This window comes from Rhipicephalus microplus, chromosome 3 (genome assembly GCF_043290135.1).
Source record: "Rhipicephalus microplus isolate Deutch F79 chromosome 3, USDA_Rmic, whole genome shotgun sequence".
In the NCBI taxonomy this organism is placed as follows: domain Eukaryota; kingdom Metazoa; phylum Arthropoda; class Arachnida; order Ixodida; family Ixodidae; genus Rhipicephalus; species Rhipicephalus microplus.
In genome coordinates, this window is record NC_134702.1 from 128,088,396 (window position 1) to 128,116,378 (window position 27,983).

Sequence of the window (27,983 nt, forward strand, 5' to 3'; positions counted from 1 at the left end):
ACAATAATACCGAGGAATACATAGGGGAAGGTATGAGACCAATTTTAATGTAAATGTAAAGAATAAAGTGGGTGAAACGATAACTTGCCCTGAGCAGGAACCGAACTGGCGAGCTTCGAATAACGCATTCGACGCTCTACCACTGAGCTATCATGATGGCTATCCCCCCATGCCAATTTATTGAGTTTATATGTGAATTAAACATGGGAAGGTCAGTCAGCGTCACCCGTAGCCATGGAGGCAAGTGTGACATGCTCTTTATGAGCCTGTTTGTCTTCACGTAGCACGTGAACCTATTATGTTAATTAGGGAAACATTCCCCGGGTTAACACCAAGGGCTCATATATCTGCCCTCCAAATCGCACCAGGAAAGAACTAACAGTTTTGGATTGGTCTTTTTAGTGTGCCAGCGAACACTGTTTGTGGAACTAAAAACGAGGCAGAGCCAAGAATAGGTAACAAAAACTAAATAAATTTTCAGATAAGGCAGGAGGATCAACGCACAAACATGCACACTCACCAGTTATCAAATACAATACGACAGCACTCACAAAATACTGCAATAAATGCTGTAGACCCGTGTGCTCTGATTTGAGTGAACGGTAAAGAACCCCAGGTGGCCAAAATTATTCTGTCCTCCAGTACGGCGTCTCTCATAAACATATGGTGCTTTTCGGACGGTAAACCACACATATTATCACTCCAATATATCACAAAAGAATGGGCTGAAATACCGACACAAGATACACTAATAGTAATGGCCAAAAACAGCAACACATGCTGCAGTGCATTGTTATGCTTTAACTGACACATTGCATACTAAAATGTTCCTCAAACGTATTCGGTTCAAAGTTCTTGAAACAAAGCTTCAATGCTTCTCATCCAGCGAATACCAAAAATTGAGCGCCAGTTATCGTCCCACTTCGTCTGAGATTTCTCTTTTAGAAAACTCTCCTGTCGTCATATGTCTACACTCAATAGACAAAACTTCTTTGCCAGGAACACGTCGGCCACAGGCGTGCTGTGACTGCAGAACTGTCTTTACTTACAGGCGGTAAACACAGAATTTTCTTGCTTGTGAGACAAACCTTCACCCACAGGTGGAAAACAGACTTCTTTGTCTCTGTTTGGTCACTGTAGAACAAGCCTTCGCCTCACGGCGAAAACCTCTTCTCATCTCCTCATGCGACTCCCTCCCTTGTTGGCCTATATGAACTAACCGGTGGGTTCTGGAAAATTTTATCCGTGTCGTCAGCAGGCACTGTAAAAAGAGCTGGGCCTCTTTTATATCTTTGCGCAACTGTGCAGCACCACACTCCTTTTCTTCGGGATGTTTCCAGAGATCGCTCGGCGTTAGTTGCGAGGAGGTTGGTCGGCGTGACGGTGACGTTTTTGACGGGGAGAAGAGGCGCGTGCACGGCCTTCTTTGGTGCTTATTCTCTGCGCCGGCTTTTGTCACGTCTGACCAGTGCCTTGATTTAACGCAGTGGTTGGAATTTGGAGGTGCATGCTTTGTTGAGCACTCGTTTGTGACACTGTCCCCCTCCCCTTTAGGAATATTTTCACATAATATCCTAAACAAAAAATTGAGCATGAACAATCACCACACAACTAAAGTTTGTAGCACAGTTCATCGCTCATGACACGTTATATTCACAACAAAACAATCATAATATTTCACAATGCAAAAAAATGTTCAATACGTGAAATACAACCAAAGGCACGTGAGTACAACACTACATTAGAAATTTGAAAAATTCAAACGTACAAGGGTTCTGCCATCAAACAACTTGCAATCATATATCTATGACCTCGCATCACTGCAACAGACACTTTTGCTCAATCAGCATTCATAAATTTGGAGATATAATAGTACTGAACAACTCAATGAGGTTAAAACAACCTAAAACATTCTAGTTAAACCTCAACACCTATCCTTGAAGCTTCATGTCGCGTTTGCGCCCTTTGTTGCGGGACTCACACAAACTTTTATTTTTTTCTTTCTCTTCTGGCGAGCAGTTTTGAACGATGGTTTCTGAAACCTTGTCACATGGGCACTTGCGAACACCATTTAACTCTCTCGGCCTTACGGTAAGGGACATGCGGCCCGTGTCACACGGCCACTTTAATGTGAACGGAGGTAAACGGAGCACTTCGCAAAAAATTTCGGTGATCTCTCTTCGCAGCTGAACGAGGTACTTTTTTCCACACTAGTCTGCAGGTCAAAAATATTTCGGACACTACATTCCCGCAAAGAAAACATTAACACTTTTTGGTCAATACTGAACGTTTTTACGTTGCAGTATTAATTCATAACGTGCATTTCTTCACATATACAAACACACGCCAGAGTGCAGTGACTCTCCACACAGATTCCTTCCACACTGTGCCTCGGTTGTTGGGATGGGCTTTTTCGTCCATGCGAGTGGTTTTTCTCATCGGCATGTTCGCGTTTGCCCGAGACAGGAATGATCCACAGCACTGCATCATCGCCACTTGCTGAAGACACAGCATGGTATGCAGAAAACCAAATGTGCGCTTATGAGGCAAAGAATCACAAGAACTTTCGTAGACAAACTAGTCGAGCACAGCGCGATTGTGTCCAGCGTCACTGCCAGCAACGCTACATTTAAAGGAGTACTGGCACGAACAATTTTCGGATTTCTGCTGTAAATAAAAGCAGCGGTATTGAGGACCCAAGAAACAGTATTCTGCTGCCTCAAAACGCATTGAATGTTTTTTTTATTATCGCTTTTTCTAAACCCACTTTCAGTTTCGATTTCGAAATAGTGGCTTTACAGTGACGTATGAATTCAGGCTTTCGTATGCCTCAGTGACGTGGGGACTGAGACATTCGCTGAAAATCGTGGCGTACCAATGCAGCTCTGTCGTCTTCTAGAAACACAGACGCTTGTGTGTGGGCTCTGATGCTGGATTTGCTTCGCGATGTTGTGCTGAAGCAGTTTAGAGCGTGGGCACAGCTTCTGGCTCCAGATATCGCTTCTTTGGCAGCGGAATGTCCAACTCAAGAAGGTACCGATGAATCCCGATCCGGTAGCAGTCGGCGCCAAAATGCAGCGAGCTAATCCGGCTTCGCTTGGCTGGCGTCCATTCTTAGCTGCGGTCACGGTGCACAAAATCTACCCACACTTGTCCCACCGCTGGGTCATTCGGGAAACTGTTCATACTAACGTCACCCCCGGCCTTGGAATCACAATCTTTGATGGCACAAGGAGTGGGCGGCATTGTGAAACAGAGATGCAGTGATCCGAAGAACAATTAAGTCACACTCGCATCGTTTCGCATACAACGGAGGTCTCTCACCACTCGATCACTGTCGATGTGACCACGAAGCGTCACAGCAAAATGGACAGCGCACAGCGAAACTACGAATGACGCCGGTCAATGGTGCACCGCTAAATAGGCAGTCGAGAAGGTGCGCCGGTCGCACTCTTTTCCGTTTTATTTTTGTGGTTACTTCAACTCGCGCACATTTACATGACGTCATTTTTTGTGCACCTGATTTGAAACGTCAAGCGCTGCGCCTGATGGTGGAGCTGCCTTGCGAGAACCAGGGGATGAAAACTTCAAATTAAAATTATATGTTTTACACGTGTTTCCTGAATTTGGTGCGGTGAGAACGTTCACACTACATTTCAAGAAAATGAAAAACGTCTGTTCTGCCGCACCTCAGAATCGTGTCACTACTCCTTTAAAGGTTGTGTTTTTTGCAACAAGTTTTCATGCTTTGTTCCCTCAGACCTACCTAATCGTGTGTTTTTGTTGACGCCACATAACAAAGATTTGAAGAAAAATTAACTATAGATAAAAAAAGAATACTTCTGCAACGTTCGAACCGCACTGGCTGAGCCCTTCACGGCAACTTTGAGAATTTTGTAATTGAATTGTTACACTGCTACAACTACATCTCCGTCGAAAGCCCTAGGAGAAATTATCGTTAGTGGTGTTTAACGGAGTTTGGTGGTGGCAGTGTGACAGGAGTATAAGGTGGCGTCTCTACCATCGTTCACAGTTTTGTTACTGTTAAGGTGTGAGCACGTTCAACCGGTCGATGCTGGTTTTTCGTCAGCTCTTGCAGGACTTGGCTTTGGGCCTGCCTAGCCGACTTTGACAATTTTCACTCTTAGTTGATGGTGGTCGTTTTGCTGCAGTCTCATCTCCATGGCTTGTTTTGTCGAGGGAAACGATGACCTCATGGCCCTTCCTTTGCACCACGGCTTCATCTTGAGCTCGGGTGAAATCTTTCGCAGGATTCTCCTCCACTGTATCTTGCTGTTCCTGCGTTGACGAGGGCTCTATCTTCCACACCTCCTCTGAATCGCTCGGCCATCGCGCTGCATCGATCTTCGTGATGATGAGGTCGCACAAGCGGTCGTATGCACAGGGGGTGATAGTGCACATGCCAACATTTCCGCCCATTTAAGGTGTCTCAACCTCAATCTCTGCTTCAGGAGGCATCCGAATCGAACTATCAACTAGGAAAAATGGCCTTGTTTTTCCTGGTAGCTCTCCGTTACGTACCTAACTCCTCCGCACGAGAGCAGTGGTGCTTCCTCAGGCTATACACGGTCATAACTTTTAGGGGCGAAGCTCCTTATAGCGGCACCCGTTCGTCCCTCATAGTCGTAGTCATAGTCATAGTCGTAGTGTGTAACCAGTCTTACGCTTTGACCTCCAAGGTGGTGTCGGTGGGAGATTTTTCCTGTGCGTTGTTGAACAATAAAAAAAATTCACAGCATGCGCGTTAACTAAAAGCCGCATTCTTCTGTCTCTCATTCCCAATTAGCAGCCATTGGCATGTTTCAGTAGGAAACGTTAGTAAAAGTAGAAGTGTTAAAAGCCGACTTCTGCTGTCTCTCATTCCCAGCAGCCGCCATTGTTTACCTGCAAGGTAGTGCCTGGTGATACTTCTCTTGTGCGTGAATAAACAACAAAAACTTTTGTTCAAAACGCCATTGATCGATGAAGTAAACCAACGAAAGACACCAGAAATTTTCTAAAAGCAAAACGAAAAGACGCCAGATGTTTCTAGAGCGAAACAAAAAGAAGACTTCAGCTGCTTAACGAAAGACGCCAGGTGTTGTCTAAAGCAATGGTTTTATAATCAAAATCTTATCGATACAGGTTTGCAGTTGCCTATGCTCGTTGCCGTTGGTGGGCCTCTTATGGATAAGGATGCCGAAATGTGGGCGTGCAGGGGAGCGGCGGCACGCGCTCGCAGACAAGACCCTGAAGTGAGAGCACGTGAGGCTAAAGCGTGCCGGGAAGCTGCACGACGTCGCCGCCAAGATCCTACTGTATGGGGACAAGAAAACACATCAGCAAGACAGCGTCGAAAAGATCCCGCCGTATGTGAACAAGAAACTGTAGCGGCACGTCAGCGTCGGCAAGATCCTTCCGTACGAGAATGAAAGGCCACATCAGTAAGACAGCGTCGGCAAGATTCTGCTGTACGGGAACAAGAAGCCACATCAACAATTCGGCGTCGGCAAGATCCCGTCGTACGTGAACAAGAAGTTGCAGCGGCACGTCAGCGTCGGCAAGATTCTTCCCACAGCCCCACCACGGTGGTCTAGTGGCTAAGCTACTCGGCTGCTGACCCGCAGGTCGCGGGACCAAATCCCGGCTGTGGCGGCTGCATTTCCGATGAAGGCGGAAATGTTGTAGGCCTGTGTACTCAGATTTCGGTGCACGTTAAAGAACCCCAGGTGGTCGAAATTTCCGGAGCCCTCCACTACGGCGTCTCTCATAATCATATGGTGGTTTTGGGACGTTAAACCCCACAAATCAAGATTCTTCCCACAGGAATGAGAGGCCGAAACAGCACGTCAACGTCGCGAAGCAGATCTTGAAAACGTTCGGCAATGCGAAGCGGCGGGGAAGCGCGCATTACGCTAGGCGAATTGTCCTTTTTCGCGACGAGTACAGCGCCCTTAGCGGCGAGAGTCAGAAGCAAATTTGGTGGCTTTCTGGTCAACGCGACAGCGTGGCAGCTTGCGCGTTCCTTGGCACCAATTGCGTCCGAGATGGTGCGCCGACAGGTTTCGGAGGCCACTAGCCACCAAAAACGTTTCGGAGTGGCACGTTCGAAGCATTTCCAGTGCGCATGCGCAGATGGTGCCCGTGAAAAAGGTCCATTAACGCAAGGAAATGTCATGGTATTACTTCCAGGAGCTTCACTCAATCTCATCATTATTCTCCTCGTGGATCTGCTGTCAATTTTTTTCTCGCAGTAATTCCAGGAAGCGTTCACATCCTCTTCGGTACACCTGTTTGGTGCGTTGTTATGACAGCACCCAGAACTGAAAGCTCCTCTGTGCTTTTGGGAAGAGAGAGAGAATAAACATTTATAAATAACAAATGCACACTGAGCCTTCTTTGGGTGGGGCCCTAAGTCCAGGGCTCCATTGCCTTGCGCAACCCTGCGAGCCCGCTGGACCAGCTGCTGCTGTTCCTGCCGGCGTAAGCTGAGCAGTGCAGGCTCCCAAGAGGAAGGGGTGGGATTGGGAAAGAGAGGCACGCCCTGTGGGGCAGAGCATTCCCACGTGGAGTGGTACACCGTCAGTACGGATCCACAGAAGGGGCAGTAGGTGGGTTAGAGAGTCAGATGAAAGCGATTTAGCATATAAAGGCAAGGAAATGAATTGGTCTGTAGTTGCCGCCAAGCGACAGCATCTGCTCTGTTAAGTGAAGGATGAGGGGGAGGATACGTATAACGGCTCTGTCGATAGTACTGCAGCGTAGCGTTGTAGTTTAGTGGTTCTGTCGATGCGTCGTCTGGATTGGACAGCTCTTCCAATGGAGCCGGCCGGTCAGCTCTCGGGCAACCGCATGAACGCGTTCATTACCATGGAGAGAGGCGTGTCCAGGCGTCCAGACGATACGCACAGGACGTAATGCGGACGGTGAGACAGAAGAGAGGATATTGTGTGTATGTGCAGCCACAAGTCCTTGAGCGAAAGCACGGCGCAGCTTGTGAATCTGTTACAATTGTGACTAGGGAGCCATGTGACAGTGTCGTAGCGTGAACAATTGCCAGAGCGAGAGCTCCCTCCTCTGCCAGACCACTGTCTGTAGTGCGAAGTGTGGCAGACGCCACAAGGGCGTCTGTGTCATCTGTCACGGCTAAACACATGGCTGACTTCTCTGGGTAGCGTGCAACATCAGTGTAAAGTATTTGTAAGTCTGATGTACCATCACCAAAGACGCGTGTCATAGCGTGAACTCGGGCACGTCGACGACCGGCGTGGCGGGAAGGATTCATATTGCGTGGAATTGGAAGTACTTTGATGAGTGCGCGGACAGTAGAAGCAAGTTTATGTCGCGGTACTTGTGCGGATTTTTGAGGAATTGCGTAGCCAAGACGAGACAGGATGGCGCAGCTCTGACGGGTCTGCCTGAGCCGTTGGAGCTGATTGTTGTGCTGGGCCTCGATGAGTTCGGTTATGGTGTTGTGTACTCCTAATTGAAGGAGGCGTTGTGTAGATGCGTGTGGAGGCAAGCCGATAGCCGCCTTCACAGCTGTCCGTAGAAGGATGTCCATCTTTTTTATTTGAGCTAGAGTGAGATTGTGAAAGGGAAGATGATAGGTGAGCCGACTAACTATGAGTGCTTGTACTAAGCGGAGGACATCCTTTTCACAGAGGCCTCTCCTGCAATTGGTGATGCGTTGGATCATGTGTGTAATTTGAGTTATCTGCTGAGCCAGAAGGTGTGTAGTGTACGAGGCCTTGCTGTCGGACTGAAGGTAGAGGCCTAAAACGCGAATTCGTGGTACCAGAGGGATAGGATGGCTGTCAAGAAACAGCGAAATGTCAGGAGAATCAGCTATTTTGCGGCACCGCTTGTATACCAATAACAACTCCGACTTATACACTGAGCACGTAAGGCTGCCGGCAGCAGCATAGTCTTGTACCACAGACACAGCTTCCTGTAGAGCGTCCTGAATGGTTCCGTCTGATCCTTTGGTCGCCCAAATTGTAATGTCATCTGCATAGATGGCATGCTGGATGTTGGGAACCTGTTGTAATAGGGAAGGGAGTTTAGCCATAGCCACGTTGAACAAAGCGGGCGAGAGAACCAAGCCCTGTGGTGTTCCTCTGCCTGCGAGACGAATGACGTCCAAACGGAGGTCTCCAATCCCAATGGTGGCCGTGCGGTCAGAAAGAAAGGACCTGACGTAATTGTAGATACGTGAGCCACACTGAGATGAAGCGAGATTGTCAAGAATAAGGTCGTGCGAGACGTCAAAAGCACCCTTCAGATCCAGGGCCAGAATAGCTCGGACCTGGTTTGAAGTGTGGCTATCCAACACGTCCTCCTTAAGCTGTAATAATACGTCCTGTGTAGAGATACCAGGACGGTAGCCGAATAGTGTATCAGGAAAAAGTGATTGTCTTCGAGAAATGGTTGTAGCCGAGAGAGAACAACGCGTTCAAAGAGTTTAGCTACACATGAAGTTAAGAATATAGGGCGAAGATTCTGGAGAGATAGCGGCTTGCCAGGCTTTGGAATAAGTATGATTTCTGCGTGTCGCCACTCCTGTGGTAACGTGCCGTTTTTCCAATGTTCGTTGTAAAAAGCGGGTAAATATTCGATGGACTGGTCATCTAAATTACGCAAAAGTGTGTACGTAATCCCGTCTGTACCGGGTGCTGTGTTGCGCCTAATGCTTTGCAAAGCTGCCCTAACCTCTGCTTCTGTAATGTCCTCATGTAGAGGCGTATCGTGTACGTGTGAATAATCACGGTAGGCGGGACGGGGGCCCGTGGATACATAGTGTTGCTTTAAGGTGTGCAGCAGAGTGTTATCGTCGAGCCCTGATTTGCGGAGAATGGTGCGGATGGCGTTAGCAGTGTGTGATTGTGTCTGCGTGGGGTTTAAAAGAGCACGGAGTATATGCCACGTTCGAGGTGTACTTAGTGAGCCGTTGAGTCGATCACAGAAGTTATGCCAATTGTTGCTAGTGAGGATGTTCGCATAGTCCTGTGCCTCAGTAGCTAGTTTAGCGATTCGGAGACGAAGTTTTCGGTTATGTTTCTGTCGCCGCCACCGCCGTGTCAAGCCTCTGTGGGCATCCCAGAGATGTATCAGATGCCGGTCCACATCTGGCGTTTCTGTCGTCACAGCAATGAGTTTGGTAGTTCTTTGAAAATCGGAGTGAAGTTGTAATATCCAAGCCTCTAGGAAAGGAGAGTCCTGATGGGTAGTTGTACGATTACGCCTAAATGCATCCCAATTCGTTAGTTTTATGATGTGCTCTGGGGTACGCGTGGCTGCTACTTGGAGCTCTGTAGTTAGTATATGGTGATTACTGCCTAGATTCACCATAAGGTTGCACCAGGAATGGTGACTAACGCCCTTGACTATCATGAGGTCGGGGCATGTGTCCCTGCTCACACTATTACCTAGGCGAGTGGGTTGATCAGGTTCTGTTAGCAGGGTCACGCGATGAATCGCGAAAACCTGTGCGAGTCGTCGGCCTTTAGGCGTTTCTGTTGCGTAGCCCCAAGCCGGATGGGAGGCATTGAAATATCCTACAATAACTACGTGTTTACCCAACTTGCAGATTTGTGCAAATAGATGACCGAAGTCATCGTTCCTGGAGTTAGATGCACTGTAAACGTTAAGCACGTACAGGCTGCTACTGGAACGAGAGCACGAGACTAATTCGAGAAGTACGTGTAAGATGGAGGTGCTTTGAAGGGTGTGTTATATGACAGTGACATGCTTAGAAACTAATGTAGCTGTGCGATGTGGTGTATTGTTCGTTACGTCCGTGTATGTGGTGTAACCCGGAAGCGTAGGGGTACATTGTACTTCTTGTAACGCTATGACATCGGGAGTAATCTGCTGCGTCGCAATGAATTGCATTAGAGCTCCGCGTTTCCTACGATACCCCCTGCAATTCCACTGCCACACACGTAGGAGTTGAGGGGTGTCACGCGTTGACCTACGGTTTCTCGCCATGATCATGCAATGGCGGGGCCTCGGTAGTACACGGAGGCGTTTCAGACTGTGCTAAATCTTGGTGGAGGGTGGTGGGAAGCGGGACTGCAGCACCTGCGGCTGTTAGGACGGTGATAGGAAACGGGAGGGGCGTATGTAAGGATGCGGTCGCTGTGTTTCACGCGTCAGAGTCGTGGTTCGTTTTGGTGCAGATGGCGAAATATCAAGTTGGCCAAGTGCAGCCGATATCTGCTGTTTAACATCCGTTACAATCTGCTGCACAGCAGGTTGCAGGACCTCCTGGATCAATTGTTGGAGTGGAGCTGTTAGTTCAGCCATAATGCTATCCTTCATTATCTGCATTTCTACCTGCATCATAGTTGCGAATTTGTTCCTTAAAGAAGTAGCCATTTTGTTCAACGCCTCTTGTGTGCAATAGTCGGATCGTGCCGTAGTTGACGACATGTCAGGGTGAAATTGAGTGTCTACTGACATGGGTTGTGGTAGTCTGGGTGGCGTTGGTTGTGGCGTTCTTTCCTGCATTGATGTTTGTGTGAGGGAGTAGGACTGATGTAGAGAAGGAGGGAGAGAACGGAACTGCCCTGCCCAGCTTACCGTTTGTGCTTTCTTGTGGGAACCGCTTTGCTGGTCATGATGATGCGTTGTCCCGTCCGTGTGCCAGCCTTGAGATCCCGGCTGGCCAGCGAAACCACTCCGCGATGACGAGTTTTCTCGCTTGGGCCCCGACTTATGACTGGAATGGCTCCTTCGCCTGGCTGCACTCCCGGACGCACTGCTCAGCTGTCCGGGGCTGGGAGATGGTGACTGGGCTTCTTGGTGGGAGTAGCTGACCGGGGTGGTTTGCGTCGGTTGACAGGTGGCAAAAACCGTTTTGGGCATGGTTTGGCAGCCGTCGGGTGGTCGCCACCACAAAGCATGCAAGAAGGGCGGCACTCGTGGTTGTTGGGTGATAGTGAATCCCCGCACACTCGACATTTCGGTTTGTCAGGAAGCTGTGGCCACACATCCTCACGGTGTCCAGTTTTGTTGCACTTTCTACAGTGGGGAATAGTCCGTTTGTAGAGGTAGCAGCGGAGAGCCTGTCCGTACGCGTTCACGAAGAAAGGAACTCGCTTGCCACAAAATGTGAGCACCATTGCTCCGGAGTTGCCGAGGCGTCTGCACATATGGACCTCGTAGCCCGGTACTTCAACTTCTGTCACGAAGTCGTCTGGTGTGATTTCATGGCTTATTCCGTTGACCACCCCTTTGCACGAATTATCAGGCGCAATATCATAAGAGGTGATGTCGTAGGTTGCTGCGTGAACTGTAATTTTGGTGATTTGTCCAAGTGCCATGGCGATGTGTTCAGATGAGGTGCTTATTGTTAGCACATTTTGGATTTTCGTCAACTCGATGCTTGATATCAGGCTTCTCACTGCGTATATTTGCTGCATGAACTACGGCGAGAAGTAATGTGTTGGGGCTAACCTTGCTGAGATTTAATCCACCATGGGGACGGATTGCTAGCTTGTAGCCCTCGGCAGGGAGCGGTGGGAGTCTTGGTAGACGCGTCTTAGGCCGGCTCTGGCGTAGAGCGGGCTCAGACGGCGTGCTGGGCAGCTGTTGAGTCGGTACGGTATGGGGTTGCAGCTGTCGGCGTTTGTTCGCTCTCTTGGTAACAGTGATCCATGGATTTGCGTTCTGCTCATTGCTCACCTGCGTATCGGTGTCTTGACTGGTCTGCGTATCCATCATATGGTCCGTGGAGCGAGAGGGCAATGAGTGCTTCTCGTCGGCTGCGACGCTACCAGAGACGCTCGCCATCCGCTGTAGAGCGGGGCGGCGTTCTGTCCAAGCCGCGTCTCCGGCTTGTTAGGGTTAGCGAGGTGGACCTCTTCAAAGAACTTTCGAAAGCGTTAAAACGTTTAAAAGCGCACTCACGGGTTGAAGTCCGGTATAGGCTTGATTGTGGTGATGCTACAAACAAGTTCCTATTGTTGCAACAGGTCGCCAGGAAGAAATTCTTCTTGAAATTGAACCTGAGCCGGAGCCGATGTGATTCGCGTCCGTCGCATGCTCTCGCTACTCGGCGACCACCTGTGCTTTTGAGCTTCACAATTCTTTGATAACATCTTTATTATTGTACTTTGGTGGCAGATACAAATAGGCTACTGGGTGTTTTACTCACTTCGTAACGACATGCGTCGGCCTTGTGTCCTGTCTGACCACATTAAAAAGAAAAACTGGCAGGTCCCACGTACACTGGGAGTCGAATATATGCGAAGCACTAATGAAAAATGTTGATATGTCACTTTAAAATCAGTACAACGTTACGAGGTGGAGCTGAATGATACCGTACATGGCTTCCGTGTCATCATTATCATGTTTAGATGTGTCGTTTACCTTCGTCAACTATTCACGTCACGTGATACCAAATTTAGTATATGGGCAACTCGCGAAACTCCCGCGAGCATGCTATGAGCAGGGTATGTTGTCTGGTTCTTACATGACACACCTGCCAGGATTATCATGTTTGCACCAGTCACGCATTTTGTCATCCACTGATATCATGTAACACAAAATTAAATATATTTGGAGCTAGCAAAACAGGCGCGATCACATCATGAAGAGCCCAATATACTCCAATGTAGCGTCGACGTGTGCGCAGGCTGGGCACAGCGACGAAACGTTTGTAAAACGCGAGCACTCTATAGTCTGACACCAGGCGCGACCAGCGTCCGTCAGCGCGGCTCAAGAGTGACTGGTGCGAAATACAACATGCTGCATGCGTGATGGAGGGACGCCAGACGCGCCGAAACGCGCACGCGTCAAAGCAAGGCAGCACGGCACGCCCCGGCGAGTATATAGTAGGACCGGCGCCTGGCGTGGCAATGCCGCCGCGATGCGACGAAATGAACGCCGGCGAGCACGCGCACCGCGTCACGTCGAACTGTTTTGGCGCCTTGACTGTGGCTTGTAGTCATGTTCTAACATGACAGGCATTTCATGATTATCATGTTTGCACTAGCCATATACCTTCGCCATCTATTGACGTCACGTAATACCAAATTTGACATATGTGAAGCTAGCGAAATGGCCGTGAGCGCATCATCAGTGTGACATGTAGTCTTGTTGTTACTTGACATGCATGTCGGGATTATCATGTTTGGATGTGTGATTTACTATTGTCGTCCGTTCGCGCCACGTAATACCGAGTTTGGTACATGTGAAGCTAGAAACGGCCGCGAGCGCAATATGAGCGCGGCATGTAGTCATGTCGTTACATGACACGCATTTCATGTTCATCATGTTTGCACCAGTATCGTTACTTTTTTATCCATTCACGTCTCGTATTACCTTACTTGGTGTAAGCAAAGCTAGCGACATGGCCGCCTGCGCATCATGAGCGTGGCACGTAGTCATGTTGTCACATGACACGCATTTTATAATTTTCATGTTAGGGTTTGTCACTTGTGTTCACCATGCAATCATGCCATACCATACCGATTTTGTCACATGCCATGTGAACGAATCTACCTCAACAGCTGTAGGACCACGAAATGTAAATCAAGACATTCATGACAAGCATATCACTATTTTCATGTGATGACTAGCCAAATATGTTTTTCATACAGTCATGTTATGTCATACTAAGTTTGCTATCGATACCATTATCGAAACGGCCAGGAGAGATAAAAGTCGTAGGCGGCCATATAGATAGATAGATAGATAGATAGATATATAGATAGATAGATAGATAGATAGATAGATAGATACGCTCAAAGTCGCCGAAGTTCGCTAAGAAATGCTTCGCATTTAAAACATTTCTTTGCACTGGGACGCATAAAGTGGGTTCGGCAACTGATACCGTGATGACCCACTAGGTTACAAAGAAGGCATCGCGTAACACTCTCCGGCGCATGCTTTTAAATGCGAAGAATTTTATGGCGAACTTCGGTGACTTTGAGCGCATCTGTCTATCTAGCCGCCTACGACTTTAAGCTCTCCTGACCGTTTCAATAATGGTATTATAGCAAATTTGGTATGGCATAACATCACTATATGAAAAGAAAATTGCCCGCAGCTTCCCTCGGGGGAACACTGAGGAGGATGCGGAGCATATAATTGGTTAACGGGGTGTTAAAGTGCGACTTACTTGGGTCGATGGCTAAATTGGTTAACGTGGTTGTGAACTGGGGTGTTAAATTGCGACTTACTTGGGTCGATGGCTAAATTGGTTAACGTGGTTGTAGGAGGGGGTGTTAAATGAGTGAACACGTACACACGTATGCGAAAGGGCGGCGCTGGTCGAAGGGACGTCGATCATTGTGTTTGTGGATTCGTTGGAATTCATTTCACCACGACCTTGGACGTCGACGCGCCGTACAAACCAACCGACGAGTGGCAACTGAGCGAGCGAGCGCCGACCTTGAGTATATATACAGCGCGACGGCGCATGCACTGTCAGCTGTCGAATGTTCGAGAAGGGGGAGAAGCGCAACGGCGCATGCGCGCGCGTCAGCTGCCGATGTTCTCGAAGCGCGACGGCGCATGCGCGCGCGTCAGCTGCCGATGTTCTCGAAGCGTGACGGTGCATGCGCGCTACATTATACAGATAGCGAATGTTCGTGAAGAGGAGAAGCGCACGTGGTGTGTAGAGGAGGAAGGCTGCACAGATGGTGGAGGAGTGAAGCGCGCGCGGTGTGTAGAGGAGGAAGGGATGCACAGATGGTGGAAGAAGGAGGAGGAAGCTTGCGGACGGCGCCGCACTACAAGCCTCGAGTATTAGATGCTCCGCATCTAAAACATACTTGAATAGTCGTGACATGAAAATCATGATACGTATGCCATGAATGTCCTGATTTAACTTTTATGGTCCTGCAGCTCTTGCGGTGGTTTTGTTCGCATGTTATGTTGCAAAACTGGTATGGTGTGACATGATTGCATGGCGAACACAAGTGACAGACCATAACATGAAAATCATGGCATGCGTGTCATTCAAAGACATGACTACATGCCATGCTCATGATGCGCACGCGGCCGTTTCGCTAGCGTCACACGCGCTGCCATGGTGGTCTAGTGGCAAAGGTTCTCGGCTGCTGACCCGCAGGTCGTGGCTTCGGATCCCAGCTCTGGTGGCTGCATTTCCGATGGAGGTGGAAATGTTGTAGACCCGTGTGCTCAGATTAAGGCGCACGTTGAAGAACCCCAGGTGTTCGAAATTTCCGGAGCCCTCCAATACGGCGTCTCTCATATACAAATGGTGGTTTTGGTACGTTAAACCCTACATATCAATAAATGAATCGCTAGCGTCATGTAAACCAAATTCGGTATTACGGTACGTGAATGGTGGATAAAGTCATGTGAGTGGTGCAAACATGATAATCATTAGATGCGTGTCTTCTAACTACACGACTACATGCGACGCTCATGATGCTAAGGCGGCCGTTTTGCTACCTTCACTTATACCAAATTTGGTATAACGGCACATGAATGGATGACGAAGGTATGATACTGTTGCAAATGTGTTAAACATGAGATGCGTGTCATGTAACATCATGACTACATGCTATGCTCATGTTGTACTCGCGGCCATTTCGCTAGGTAAACATGTACCAAACTCGGTATCACGCGACGCGAACGGACGACAGAGGTGAATGACACATCCAAGCGTGATAATAACGACATGCGTGTCATGTAACAACATGACTACGTGCCACACTGATGATGTTCGCGCGACCGTTTCACTAGGTTCACATATGCAACTTTGGTATTACGTAACGCCAGTGGATGACGAAGCAATGTGACTGGTGCAAACATAATATTCATGAGATGCGTGTCATATGAAAACAAGACTACATGCCACAGTCAAGGTGCCAATACGTTTCAACATGACACGGAGCAGTAGCTCACCGGCGTTCATTTTGTGGCGTCGCGCCGGCGTTGCCACGCCAGGCACCGGTCCTGCCACATACTCGCAGGTGCACGCTGCGCTGCGTTGCTTAGACGCATGCGCGTTCCAGCACGTCCGGTGTCCCTCAGTCGAGAAAAGAGGGAGACACAGTTATGTCTGGGTAAAGCATCGGCGCGAATTTCGCGCCGGTTGTTGTCGGGCCGCGCCGATGGCCGCTGGTTGCGTCGGGCGTCAGAGTGCTCACGTTTTGCTAACGTAGTGTCGCTGTGCCCAGCGCGCGCGCGCGTCAGCGCTACTTTGGAGTATAATGGGCCCTTCATGATGCACTTGCGGCCCTTTTGCTAGCTCCACATATATCAAACGTGGCGTTACGTGGCGTCAATGAATGACGAAATATATGACTAAGGCAAACATGATAATCCTGACACGCGTGTCATGTAACAACATGAAAATATACCACGCTCTTAGCATGCTCACTGGAGTTTATTAAATTTGGTATCACGTGACGTGAATAGATGACGAAGCAAACGACACATTTAAACATGATAATCATGACATGGAAGTCATGTACGGCTTCATTAACCTCCACATCGTAACGTTGTGCTGATTTTAAAGTGACATATCAACCTTTCTTATTTGTGCTTCGCATATCATCGATTCCTACCGTACGTGGGATCTGCCAACTTTTTAAAATGCAAAGCATTCCTTAGCGTACTTCGGTGCCTTTGAGAGTATCTATCTATCTATCTATCTATCTATCTATCTATCTATCTATCTATCTATCTATCTATCTATCTATCTATCTATCTATCTAGCCAGCTATGGCTTTTAGATCTCCTGGCTGCTTCGTTAACCGTATTGATACCACATTTGGTATGGCATAACATGACTGTATGAAGAACGTATTTGACTAGTCATAACATGAAAATCTTGAGAAGTATGTCATGAATGTCATAATTGATATTTCATGGTCCCGCAGCCCTTACGGTGGTTTCGTTCACATGGCATGTTGCAAAACTGGTACGGTATGACATGATTGCATTGCGAACGCAATCATGCCATACCAAATGATCCCAACATGAAAATCTTGACATGCGTGTCATGTAAGAACATGACTGCTTACCACGCTCATGATGCGCTGGCGGCCGCTTCGCTAGCTTCACTTATACCAAAGTTGCTATTACGGGACGTGAATAGATAACGAAGGTATGATACTGGTGCAAACATGATAAACGTTGGATGCGTGTCCCGTGACAACATGACTACATGCCACACTGATGAAGCACTCGCGGTCGTTTCACTAGCTTTAGCAATGCCAAATTTGGTATGACGTGAAGCCAATGGATAACGAAGGTATGTGACTGTTGCAAACGTTATAATCATAAGATTCATGTCGTTTGAGAACATGGCCACGTGCTACAGCCAAGGCGAAAATGCATTTCAACGTGACGCGGTGCGCGTGCTCGCCGTCGTTCGTTTCGTTGCGTCACGCCGGCACTGCCACGCCAGGCACCGGTCCAGCCATCTACTCGCAGGTGCGCGCCGCGCTGCGTTGCTTTGACGCATGCGTGTTTCAGCGCGTCCGGCGTCTCTCCGTCACAAGAAGAGGGAGACGCAGTGTTTTCTGGGTTGAATCTTGATCTTGAACAAATTCGTGCCACCTTGTGCTTGAGAGAATCGATTGATCAATTCAAGCATATATTCAAGCGACGTACCTCTCTTATTATTCATTTACAGCGACAAGCTGGGGTGCAAAGCTATGATAAGTATATCTCGATTAAGGACCTCTCTAATCTAACTACCCTGCTGTGCTGTCTCTGAATGCTCGATCCATCTGTCAAAATAACGGTAAGTCGCGTGGCACACTGTGTAACTGCCACACCATCAGCTAGTTTTCCCGTCCGAAATTTGTCTCGGACGCCTTCCACAGAAAATATATCGCTTCAGTAAAGCAGCTTTTACTTTTGCATAGTTAGCTGCATCGGTAGGCGTGGACCTTTTGTACACACTAAGCGCTTCGCCCCTCAAACAAGTACTCAAAGCTGTTGCCCATTAATACAGCGGCTAAATCTGGCTTCTTGAATTCGTCTCATATCTGTGAAAGTACGCATCAAGGTCATCCTTCCTCTCCACAAGCACTACGAGCAGTTTGCTTGGATTTAAACGTAAGCGATTATCTTCCCTTTCGCTGCTTTCAAGTGTAGCACGAATGGGAGTTTCACTTGGCTACTGCAAATGGAGCCGTTCAAGTTCTCTCTTGTGCTTCCGCTGCTTTTCCCTCTCAGCCATGTCTGCTTGCATCTGCCTCTCTTGCAAAGCTCTTTCCGCCTTCAAATGTCACTCTTTCGCCTCTCTTTCATCTTTCCTTCTCTCAGGTGCCAACCTTTCTGTCTCAAGTTGGGTTGCTTTTTCCGCTTAAGCCCTTTCAACCGCCATCCTTACTATTTCGAGCTCAATCACCTTTTCTGGTTTGGCCCTATCTTTTATTCTTTTTTCATCTGCGTTAACCACTATATCGGCGCCATAAAGACCTATCTTTTCACTGAGGGCTACTTATTTCTGATCATTCATGGTGTCTCTTAAATAAAAAGCTTGCTGCGTGCATAAAATATCTGACTTATTGTGGCTATTTAAAACTTTCCGCACACTCGTTAGCGTGAGTGCCTTGTAACGCATACACTCGTTCTCATAGCACTTGCAAACGACTCGAGGCTCTTTCTCCCTACTTTGGACATACAGTGCACCAAAACGTTTCTGTAGCAGATGTCAGAGTAATTGTCATTTGTCCTTTTATTTGGGGAGGCAATCACCGGGATTCATGAAAGGGCTGGCGTATCGGCATCAAAATCACACCAGTAAAGCACGAACAATTTAAAATTGATCACTTTCAGTGTGCCAGCGAACGCCGGCCGTAGCCCAAAGAACGAGGCAGAGCAGAGAGTTGATAACGAAAACAAAAATATATACGCAAATTAGGTAGAACGGTCAACACACAAACATACACACTTGGCACTTATTCAATACGATACACCACTCACAAGATTCTCCGATTAATTATAATCAGCGGGCTCAAACAACAACACAACAAGATGCAGACAAAACAATGGACAGAAACAACAACTTGCGCTAGAATCCAATCTTAGGCACCAACTAAGACTTGTGCAATAAATGTTAGTAAAACTCATTCGATCCAAAGTTTTTGGAACAAACAACATTCTTTTAAAGTCCATCGCCGGTTGTCGTCCTCCTTCGTCCGGGTTTCTCCTCCAGAAAACTCTCGCGTCGTCAAATGTCTGCACTGCCATAACGAAATTTCTTCTCCGGTAAAATGACGGCCTCTAACGCTTTGCGGCTGCAAAACACGCCTTCTCTCACATGCGGTAAACACACACTTTTCTCCTGCTTGTAAGACAAGGCTTCCCCCATAGGTGGAAAACACTCTTCGTCTCTGCTTGGTCACTGCTGAACAAGTCTTCACCTGACAGCGGAGAACTCTCTTCATCTCTTCATTCGACTACCTCTGCTGCTGACCTATAAGGCCTAGCAGCTGGATTCTCGAAATTTCAAGGCATTTTGTCGGCACGCAAGGCTGTCAAGGCTGTAGAAATTGGGGGACCTCTCTCATAACGTAGCGAAACTGGGCAGCATCACGCCCGTTTCCTTCAAATTCTTTCCAGAGGTCACTCGGCGATAGATGCGAGGATGTTGGTCCACATTGCGGCAGTGTTTTCGAGGAGAGAAGTGCGCACGTGGCTTCCTTTGATGCTCATTCTTTTTGCGTGCTTTTTTCGCGTCTGTCTGGTGCCTCGATTTGTCGCAGCAGTTAGAATTTGGAGGCGTGCGCTTTGTCTAGTGCTTGTTTGTGGTTCCCAGGCCCAACTGCGGATAAGGTCTTCGAGGCAAGACACCTAGACGCAGAAGTTCGGGTGTCCATGAACTTGCCCTTTCTCGGAGGTCAAGCTCACAAGGCGCTGCTCCCCCCTGGTGCAGCTGTTCCCGGTGCCCGCTCCATAGACAGCTTCCCAGAATGCCCTGTGTCAATCATCGTCACAAGCTGCGCCTTGTACTCCTACGTGAAGGCATCCGACTGGACGTCGATTCTAGTTAAGCTATTCCACTTGACAAAGCTCAAGACCGTCTACAACCCCGAGCTGCCGGTGAGCCGGCATCCAAGCTGGTCAGAGCCAAGAAGCTTGGTTGCGTCGACTTGCAGCGTCGCGACGTATGTTCCTTTACTACCCACTGGAGATGAAGCACAAGTCAACTGGCCAACTCGGCTCGACTGCACGTCACAAACACCAGCAAGAGCTACCACCCGTTCAACATCAGCAATGCCGCAAGAGCACAACTTGGCTCGCAAGTCGGTGCATGAAGTCTGCAAGCATTGTCTCTGATGTCTAGCGAGGTGGCTAGTCGGATTTTCACTCGCCCTGAACAGGGCTGGCGTCCCCGTTCATTGTGGGCAGTCACAGTACTGAATTCTACATTTCCTGCATTGTCGTCGAAGCTGCGAATAGGTAGTCGTCATGATGGCCTGCTACCAATGCGACCACTCTGCATCAGGCAGTATCAATCGCTGTGTTCTTATTGTGGACGTGAATATATTGGCAGCGCGGACAAAACCTGCAACCACCACCTGTACACAGCCAGTGTCGTCCACCAGAGTATATGAAAGTTGAACACGAAAGCTCGAGGTTTAAACCTGACTAACCCCAACGGCTCTCTCAGGGCCACCTTCCAGGCATGATTTCGGCAGCTACGCGCGCTCGCAGTCATGGCCGAGTATAATCATAAAGAATGGTAACGAAGCTTCGGATGTCATGCTCGTCCAGCAAAATGAGGACAAAGGCGAAGATAGATTAAGACTTTTAGACCTGTATTACAATTTTCTCATTGTGAAAATGATGAAGAAATGAACATGGGCCTGGCATGTAGCACGTAGGCAGGATAACCACTGGTCATTAGGTGTAACTGACTGTATTTCTATAAAAGGCAATGCACGAAGGGAGGACAGAAAGTTAGGTGGGCCAATGAGAATAAAAAGTTCGCAGGTATAAGGTGGCATAAGAAAGCACAAGACCGGGTTTATTGGCGGATCACGCGAGAAATATCTTCTCTACGATTGGCGTGGTCAGGCTGATGATGATTGTCGCCACTTTTCTATGTCACGCGCCTCGTGCATCTTCTTTACTCATCACAGACCATGATGATGATGAGGCAATTTAATACATGCCGTAGATTCAAGTTAGAAAATCATTTACGTGATATTGAATTGAATTCATCCATGCTCCAGGTTTTTTATGCTTTTGGAGCCTCTATTTCTGGGTTTGCCAGTGTAAATGTTTGCCTGACTGTGTGTAATTACCTGATTGATACCAAAGGACCAACAAAGTGATCGATATCACCATCCTTCATTGTCAACATATGAAGAGCTTGTCTTTAATTATTCCTTTGTTCATTTTAAGTCACTTTTTTGGTCTCAGTTGTTATCCATTTCAAATAAAAATCTTTATATTATGTAGATTTTAGTGAGCATAAAGAGTTTGCCCTAAAATTTGTAAGTTTAATTTTATAACCTCCATCACTCTGAAATAGAATAAAATTGGATTAGACTTGTCAAATATTGTCTAATCCCCCACAGTGAGTAGAAGCGACGAGAGGAGGTCTACAAGGACAACAACAGCCAGCACTCAGCAACGGGGCTGTATCTTGTGTCTGTTTCTTCACGGCAACATATCATTATTCATTTGCAGTGTGAAAGCACTGCAATTGAATATTGAATACATAAACAATGCTTCTGTGTAAGTGTGATGCTGACAGTGGTAACGAAAAAAAATTACGAATTTTGAGTCAATGACATAGCGAATGAAAGACACATTATATGAAGAGACAGTGGTAGCTAGGGGCAATGAAGCTTGTAAGACGAGTCACACGGTAATATTAAAGAGTACTCGATTACACGAACACTACAACCACCCACGAGCCACAAATTTCCTAACTTTACCTCAACAGGCAGAGGGTGCTCTTTGAAAAGCATCTCTCAGTGTTAGCCCCTTTACTTGAGCAAATCAATTCACAAGCTTGTTGTATGATCCTAGTTTTTTTACTGAAAGTCTCAGTTACGTAAACCATGCAATTCAGATAATGGCCTTCATTTGCAGCTGTCCTTAAGCCGCCTGCAGGAGACGATTGACGAGATACTGGATTCGGAAAACTTGGCTGACTTGGTAGGAACCAGTCTTGCGTACACGGCCTTTACTTTGCTGGACCCAAAAGATGTTGGTTATACTCTACCCGGTCTCGACATGACATCGGAGCAGCTGTTCTTTGTCCTCAACTGCGTAAAATTGTGTACCACGTTCACTAGATATCCAAAGAGATACGCCCCATACCGCTCACGATGCAACGTCCCTCTCATGAACATGGACGAATTCGCAAACGCTTTTGGCTGCTCGCAAGGTGCACCGATGAACCCGCCCGGGAAGTGCTATTTTTGGTAGAAAAGAGAGTAGGGCCCTGTCTTTCTTTATCCACATTTTGATCATGTTCATCCTCTTTTGCCTTTTCTACCTAGTCATCTAACATCCTAAATTAAGATGCAATAAAGATGAATTGCTATATGTAGACAGATTGACCCATTTTGAGGAGACCTATTTCGCAGAAAACTTTATGTTACAATAAGTATTCGGAATTTCCTGTTGTGATATTACACTACATTCTAGTTCTCATGCACCGAACACACAGAGAGAAAAGTTCCTTCGATAGATTGTATACTTCAACATATTGCCATTGTTAGTTGCCATTTTGTCGGTAAGAATTTCGATATGCAGGTTGGCTTCATAGAAATACACGGGGATATTATATATATATTTTGTTTTATTTGAATACAGTTTGTAATTACGGATGTTGTGGGTGCGAGTGTTTGGAAAGTCGGCTTGTGCGCGAGAAAATTGCGGGGTAAATGCAAACAGTTTGCAAACAGTTCATCAATAACTTCGTACGCAGCCTCGCGTAAATGTATGGTGACGGAAACTTTCAGCACTCCTTGGCCGTTGTCTCGGTATTGTTTTTCACACCATGATCAGAGTGTTTCTTGAGTTGCTGTACGCAGCGGCAATGTTGGACTTCTTTTAGCGCTACAGCGTCAACTACATTATCTCGCAGAAAGTTCGATCTCGTTGTCAGCAGTGGAGGTGGCGGCGTCTCTCGCTGTGAACAAAAACGTCGTTGAACATGAATGAAACTTTCAGCTAGATGGAGATAAAGTAGGGGTATGCGAATATTCCGTGTTTTGAATTTGAATCGAATTCGAACGATCAAATTCACTTCCACATAGCGACTATTCAATGTTCGGAGTACTTTGACTGGCAGCTTGGAATGCACACTTTTTTGGTGCGAAGTGCTCTTACAATGATGTAGAAGTGCTGCGTTGAAACAATATTTGTTCCAACACCGCAATTTCAATAGGAATTGAAGAACTGTTTTATTATTTTCAGAAAAGTGAAGTTCTTTTGGCTGCACGTTAACAAAATGAGCGAGCAGCGTGCAAAAAAGTTGTTCTGTTGGACTAATATCGTTTTACTTGAGAAACACGACGGTTCCCTTGTACAGCTGGCTTTATGTGCAAAAGAAGGGATAAGAATAAGCTAAAGAGTGATTACAAAGCTTTGTGAGTTATTTACCACACTGCAGAAGGTTTAACTTCTAAAGGGTGTAAAACAAGTGTACGCAATAAAAGCATTCTTGTGAACACCCTTTTACACTAACTTCAAAATTTGAGGTGTTCGGGAATAAAACGCCCTCTACACACCCCGCATACACCCTTATATTTGGGGTGTTAGGAACAAGGTTATAATTGAATAATTGATTGATATCTGGTGTTTAACGCCCCAAAACCACAATATGACTATGAGAGATGCCGAGGTGGAGGGCTCCGGAAATTTCGACCACCTGGGGCTCTTCAACGTGCACATGAATCTGAGTGGAGGGGACTACAAGGCTACCAATGCATGGCTTTTTGGGCAGATATGCTTATATTGTTAGTATACATTAACAATCTTGATATCAGCAAGGCTCCCAGAACTAGCTGCTTCCTGGTATAGTACTGAATCGAAGCAGAAGGTAATGTAACCCAACGCAGTTTTCATTGATAAAGCACAGAAACTACTAGAAGAAAGATACAACGGGAGCACCGTTTTCCAATAGAGTAAGAGCCAATGCTCTTGTATCTGTTCCTTTCATCTGTGTCATTAGCGTGATTATTCAACACTCTAAAAGTGAACTAATTGGCCTGAACAATGTAACGTTGCTCACGTTGGCGTAACCATGCCTGGAACACTCCCCCCTCCCCCCGTCCCACATAAGATCGATGCTTTTGAAGCTAGAGGTAAAACTTCCACCACCTGCAAAATAAACCATCTGCACAGTTGTTTAGCCATAACAACGACATCAATGGGCCATGAGGTTCCTTAAAACCAACACGAACGTGATTTATTTTTAGCAGGCACGTTTCATTTTATTACTGTAGTGAGCGTTTCTCTTCATGTGTCGTTAATTGTGTGTCATGGAAATCAGAAAGAGGACACCGACATTACAGAAAAATGCAGAATAAAGCCATTTCGATGACGTTCATACAGCCTTTCTGACAAAGACGGGAGCCTTGTTGACTAAAGTTCGAACAAGGAGAGCCGAAACGCATTTTCCAGTTGTAGATGTAGATGTATATCCTAAGCTCGTGGCTCACACCCATCCTGTTGGTCAGCCAAGAATCGGGTAGCTTACGAAAAAAACACGAGTGTATAAAATAAATACTGGCGAAAAGAAAATTAGGAAAAGTTTTGTTTTTAATTAGTTTTGAGAAAAAGTTTGATGAAATAGTTTCTACTAAATAAGCAATAAATGATTGATATCAAAGAAAATTTTTCAATGGCCTACATAGGTTTACTGAGAACCTTTTCATATTGAGGTTATTAAGTAAATCTTTTAGAATGTGCAATGAAATCTTGCACGGCCTCGCACACTTTTCCGTTGCTGTGCCCTAGGGTATGTGCACCTAACAATAGTAAAGTTGACGTTGTCAAAGATAAGCCAAGGTTTCGTAATGGTATTTCTAGTGATACCTTTCGTAATGCTGAAAATGTTCTACAAGAGATAAAGAAGTGCTCCACAGTTTCCTGTTCTCCGCAAAAAGAACAATGTGGAAAGGGATTCAAGCCTGCTCCGAACAAACATTAAAGGATAAATACGGTGGCGTAATCGAGTGAATAAAACTTCCAGGCATCAGTTATGACATGAAGTTTTCTAGGGCGTCATTAGATGGTTAAAATCCAGAGATTTTTTTAAAGATGGTGTAGAGAACTCTCGCATGATCCTTTGCCTCTGAATTTCAGAAGCTACTATAAAGGCTGTTGTAGGGGTAGTATTGATAGCTGGTCCGTCTAATGCCGCTTTCGCTAGTGCATCAGCTGTTTCATTTAGAGTTATGCCTCTATGCTCCGGCACCCCTACTAATCGCACCTAAGTGAAGTAAATCGGTACTAAGGAGTTCAATTCGTATAATGCTTTTGAATCACTGGATGCCAGGAGCGCACTGCTGACCGACAAGGAGTCTGTTATTGTAATGACGGAATTCATTATAGTTGGCAGTTTTCGAAGGGCCAATGCTATATAAAAATTCTGCAATAAAGATTGGTGTGAAATCTGCAATTCAGAGGGAAAAAGACAAGTCTAGAACAGGGCAGAATATACCGATGCCACTTTTTTTATCTCGCTATGAAGCGTCCATCGCAATGATGACATGTGCTTGCATACCTAGCAAATAGTCCAGTAAAGTAGCTCTTAACAATTTACTCGGCAGGTGTTTAGCACTAATAGAGAAAATGTCATCAAAGTATATTTGGAGAGAACTTGTCGAGCTACAAATTGACAGGACCTTCGTAATTTGCGCAGTCAGTGACTCGAGAAGAGACTGCACAAACTTTTCTTGAAGTGTGTGATATTGATGCCATTGACAGTTGAAAAATAAACCACGTTGCCCATTGAAAACTGTTTCTTTACGTCTCAAAGAAGATTCAAATGCCCTTAAGTAGGTTTACAGTCAATATTTAGAATCTAGTGAGGAGTGCGGGAATTCTAGCTTCTATATATTAAGCGTTATTCGGTACAAATTTAGGTAGCCCTAAGCACGTGGGCAGTGCCTGTTTATCCAGAAAAACAAGGGTACGTAGCTCATAGGCAGGTGCCCCGGAGTACAAGACACATTCATATTCTGGAGTCGGTCTCACTTACATGCGGTATATTGATAATAACATGGCTAGGCGCATTCCTAGTCACCTGTTGCTTATCCTTCGTAATAAGCCAACTGCCCGAACACCCTTTGTCGTAAAATATTTCATGTGGTTTCGCCATACTAGAAGCTGTCGTATATCACTCCTAGATATTTGATGATTTGAACCTGTAGAATGGTAGCAGGTTTGTATAAGAGAGATATGTATACTGGGTCTTTTATCGGAAATACTAATAATGCAGACTTGTTCACGTTTAGGGATAGATGAATAAAGTCGAGCCAGTAGTCTATTTCAGCTAAGTACATTTGGAGGTTTTATAGTGAGCGTGAATGTCATGAGTGGACGAAAAGAACGTGATATCGTCAGCATATACATACGTCTGAACATTCTCATTGGAATGAATCGAGATTAATAAAATATTGAGTAGTACCAGAGAAATAACAGCGCCCAGCGGTACACTTTTTTTCGTGTTTACATGTACTTGACGAAACACCGTCTTGCGAACAGTAAAATGTTCTATTTCCTAAAACTTCCGTTATCCACGCTTCTAAATTATCCGGAAAAATAATTTCTCTCGGACGACTGACTAGTACACATTATTCCACGCTATCATACGCTTTTGTTATGTCCCGGGTAACTAGAGCTGCGTACTGCCCTTGACGCCACGCCTGATATATGCGACTCTCTAGGTCGATATGCGCTTGCCATATGGAACATCCCTGCCTGAAGCCGATTTGACATGGGCGAATAACCCTTTCTCCATGAACAAATTTCATTATGTGAACATGCACTGCTCTCTGTATTACTTTGACAAAGTTGGACGTTTGTGTAATTGGCCTAATATTGTCTAAAACGTAACCTTCACTAGGTTTCTTTTTGGAATATGCATGACTTTGGCAATTTTTTATTCAGAAGGAATCCAAGCTTCTCTTATTTAATACTTCATTGCATTAAGTACATCCTCCCGTGACTCATTGAATAAAATTTTAGCATTGTTGAAGCGACTTCATCCTGGCCTGGAGCCGCCATCGGAAGTTTTCTCATAATTTCTGCCACTTTCTCTATCGATATTTTGGTGAAACTGTCACTTGATCGTGAGATTACTTGAGGGGGATAAACATTAGTCAAGAATCGCATTTCCGATCGTTGAGCTATGTTTCCCATTAACTGCTTCAATTCATGAAGGGATAAAACTATAGATTCAGGATTTACTGCTCAAGGAGTTGGTTTCCTATGTCTCAGACATCCAAATAGAGCTTTTTTGTTATATTACTTCAAAGGAAGTTTAAAATGCTTTTCATCATACCCTGCCTTTGCTTTAGCCACTATTCGTTTAAAGCACCTGTTTTTTCTGACCAGTTTTTTATACAATGATTGTGTATTACCTTCTTCCAGGCAGCAGTTCTACGCCTGAAAGCCGAGCAAAGTTATCAATCCACCATCGCGACACAGGTTTTTATTCAACTCATTGAACCTCATATTCCACTTCGCTACGCGACTGCTGTATTACTGAACAAATGTTCAATGCTTTTTGCTTTACCGTTGCTTCATACAGACTCCATGAATCCTCGCAAGGTCTTTTTAAAAATACTGTAATTTATGCACGTATGTTTTCTTGTAGGAACAGTTATTAGTAGGCACCCAAGGTCGAATGTAACTGGAATGTTACCGCTATTAGTCGCAGTGTCAACAGTCGACCAAGAAATAAATGCTTAATCCCGAAAAAGGTAATTCTAAAGATGACGATGGCATCCCTTTGATAAAAGTGGGAATACCTGAGTTTTCACAAGTGAGACTATTACCCTGCGGCC

The 27,983-nt window shown here is 46.2% G+C and overlaps 1 protein-coding gene across 1 annotated transcript in view; it reads left to right on the top strand.

Annotated features, from left to right (window-relative positions):
• LOC142803917 (neprilysin-21-like) overlaps positions 1 to 22,510 on the top strand; it is a 130,499-nt gene extending 107,989 nt beyond the window's left edge. Inside the window, exon 13 of the mRNA XM_075890210.1 lies at positions 22,048 to 22,510. Within this exon, the coding sequence (XP_075746325.1) occupies positions 22,048 to 22,386 (339 nt within the window). The 3' untranslated portion in view covers positions 22,387 to 22,510. The remainder of the gene's footprint in view (positions 1 to 22,047) is intronic.
• Positions 22,511 to 27,983: the final 5,473 nt, after the last annotated feature.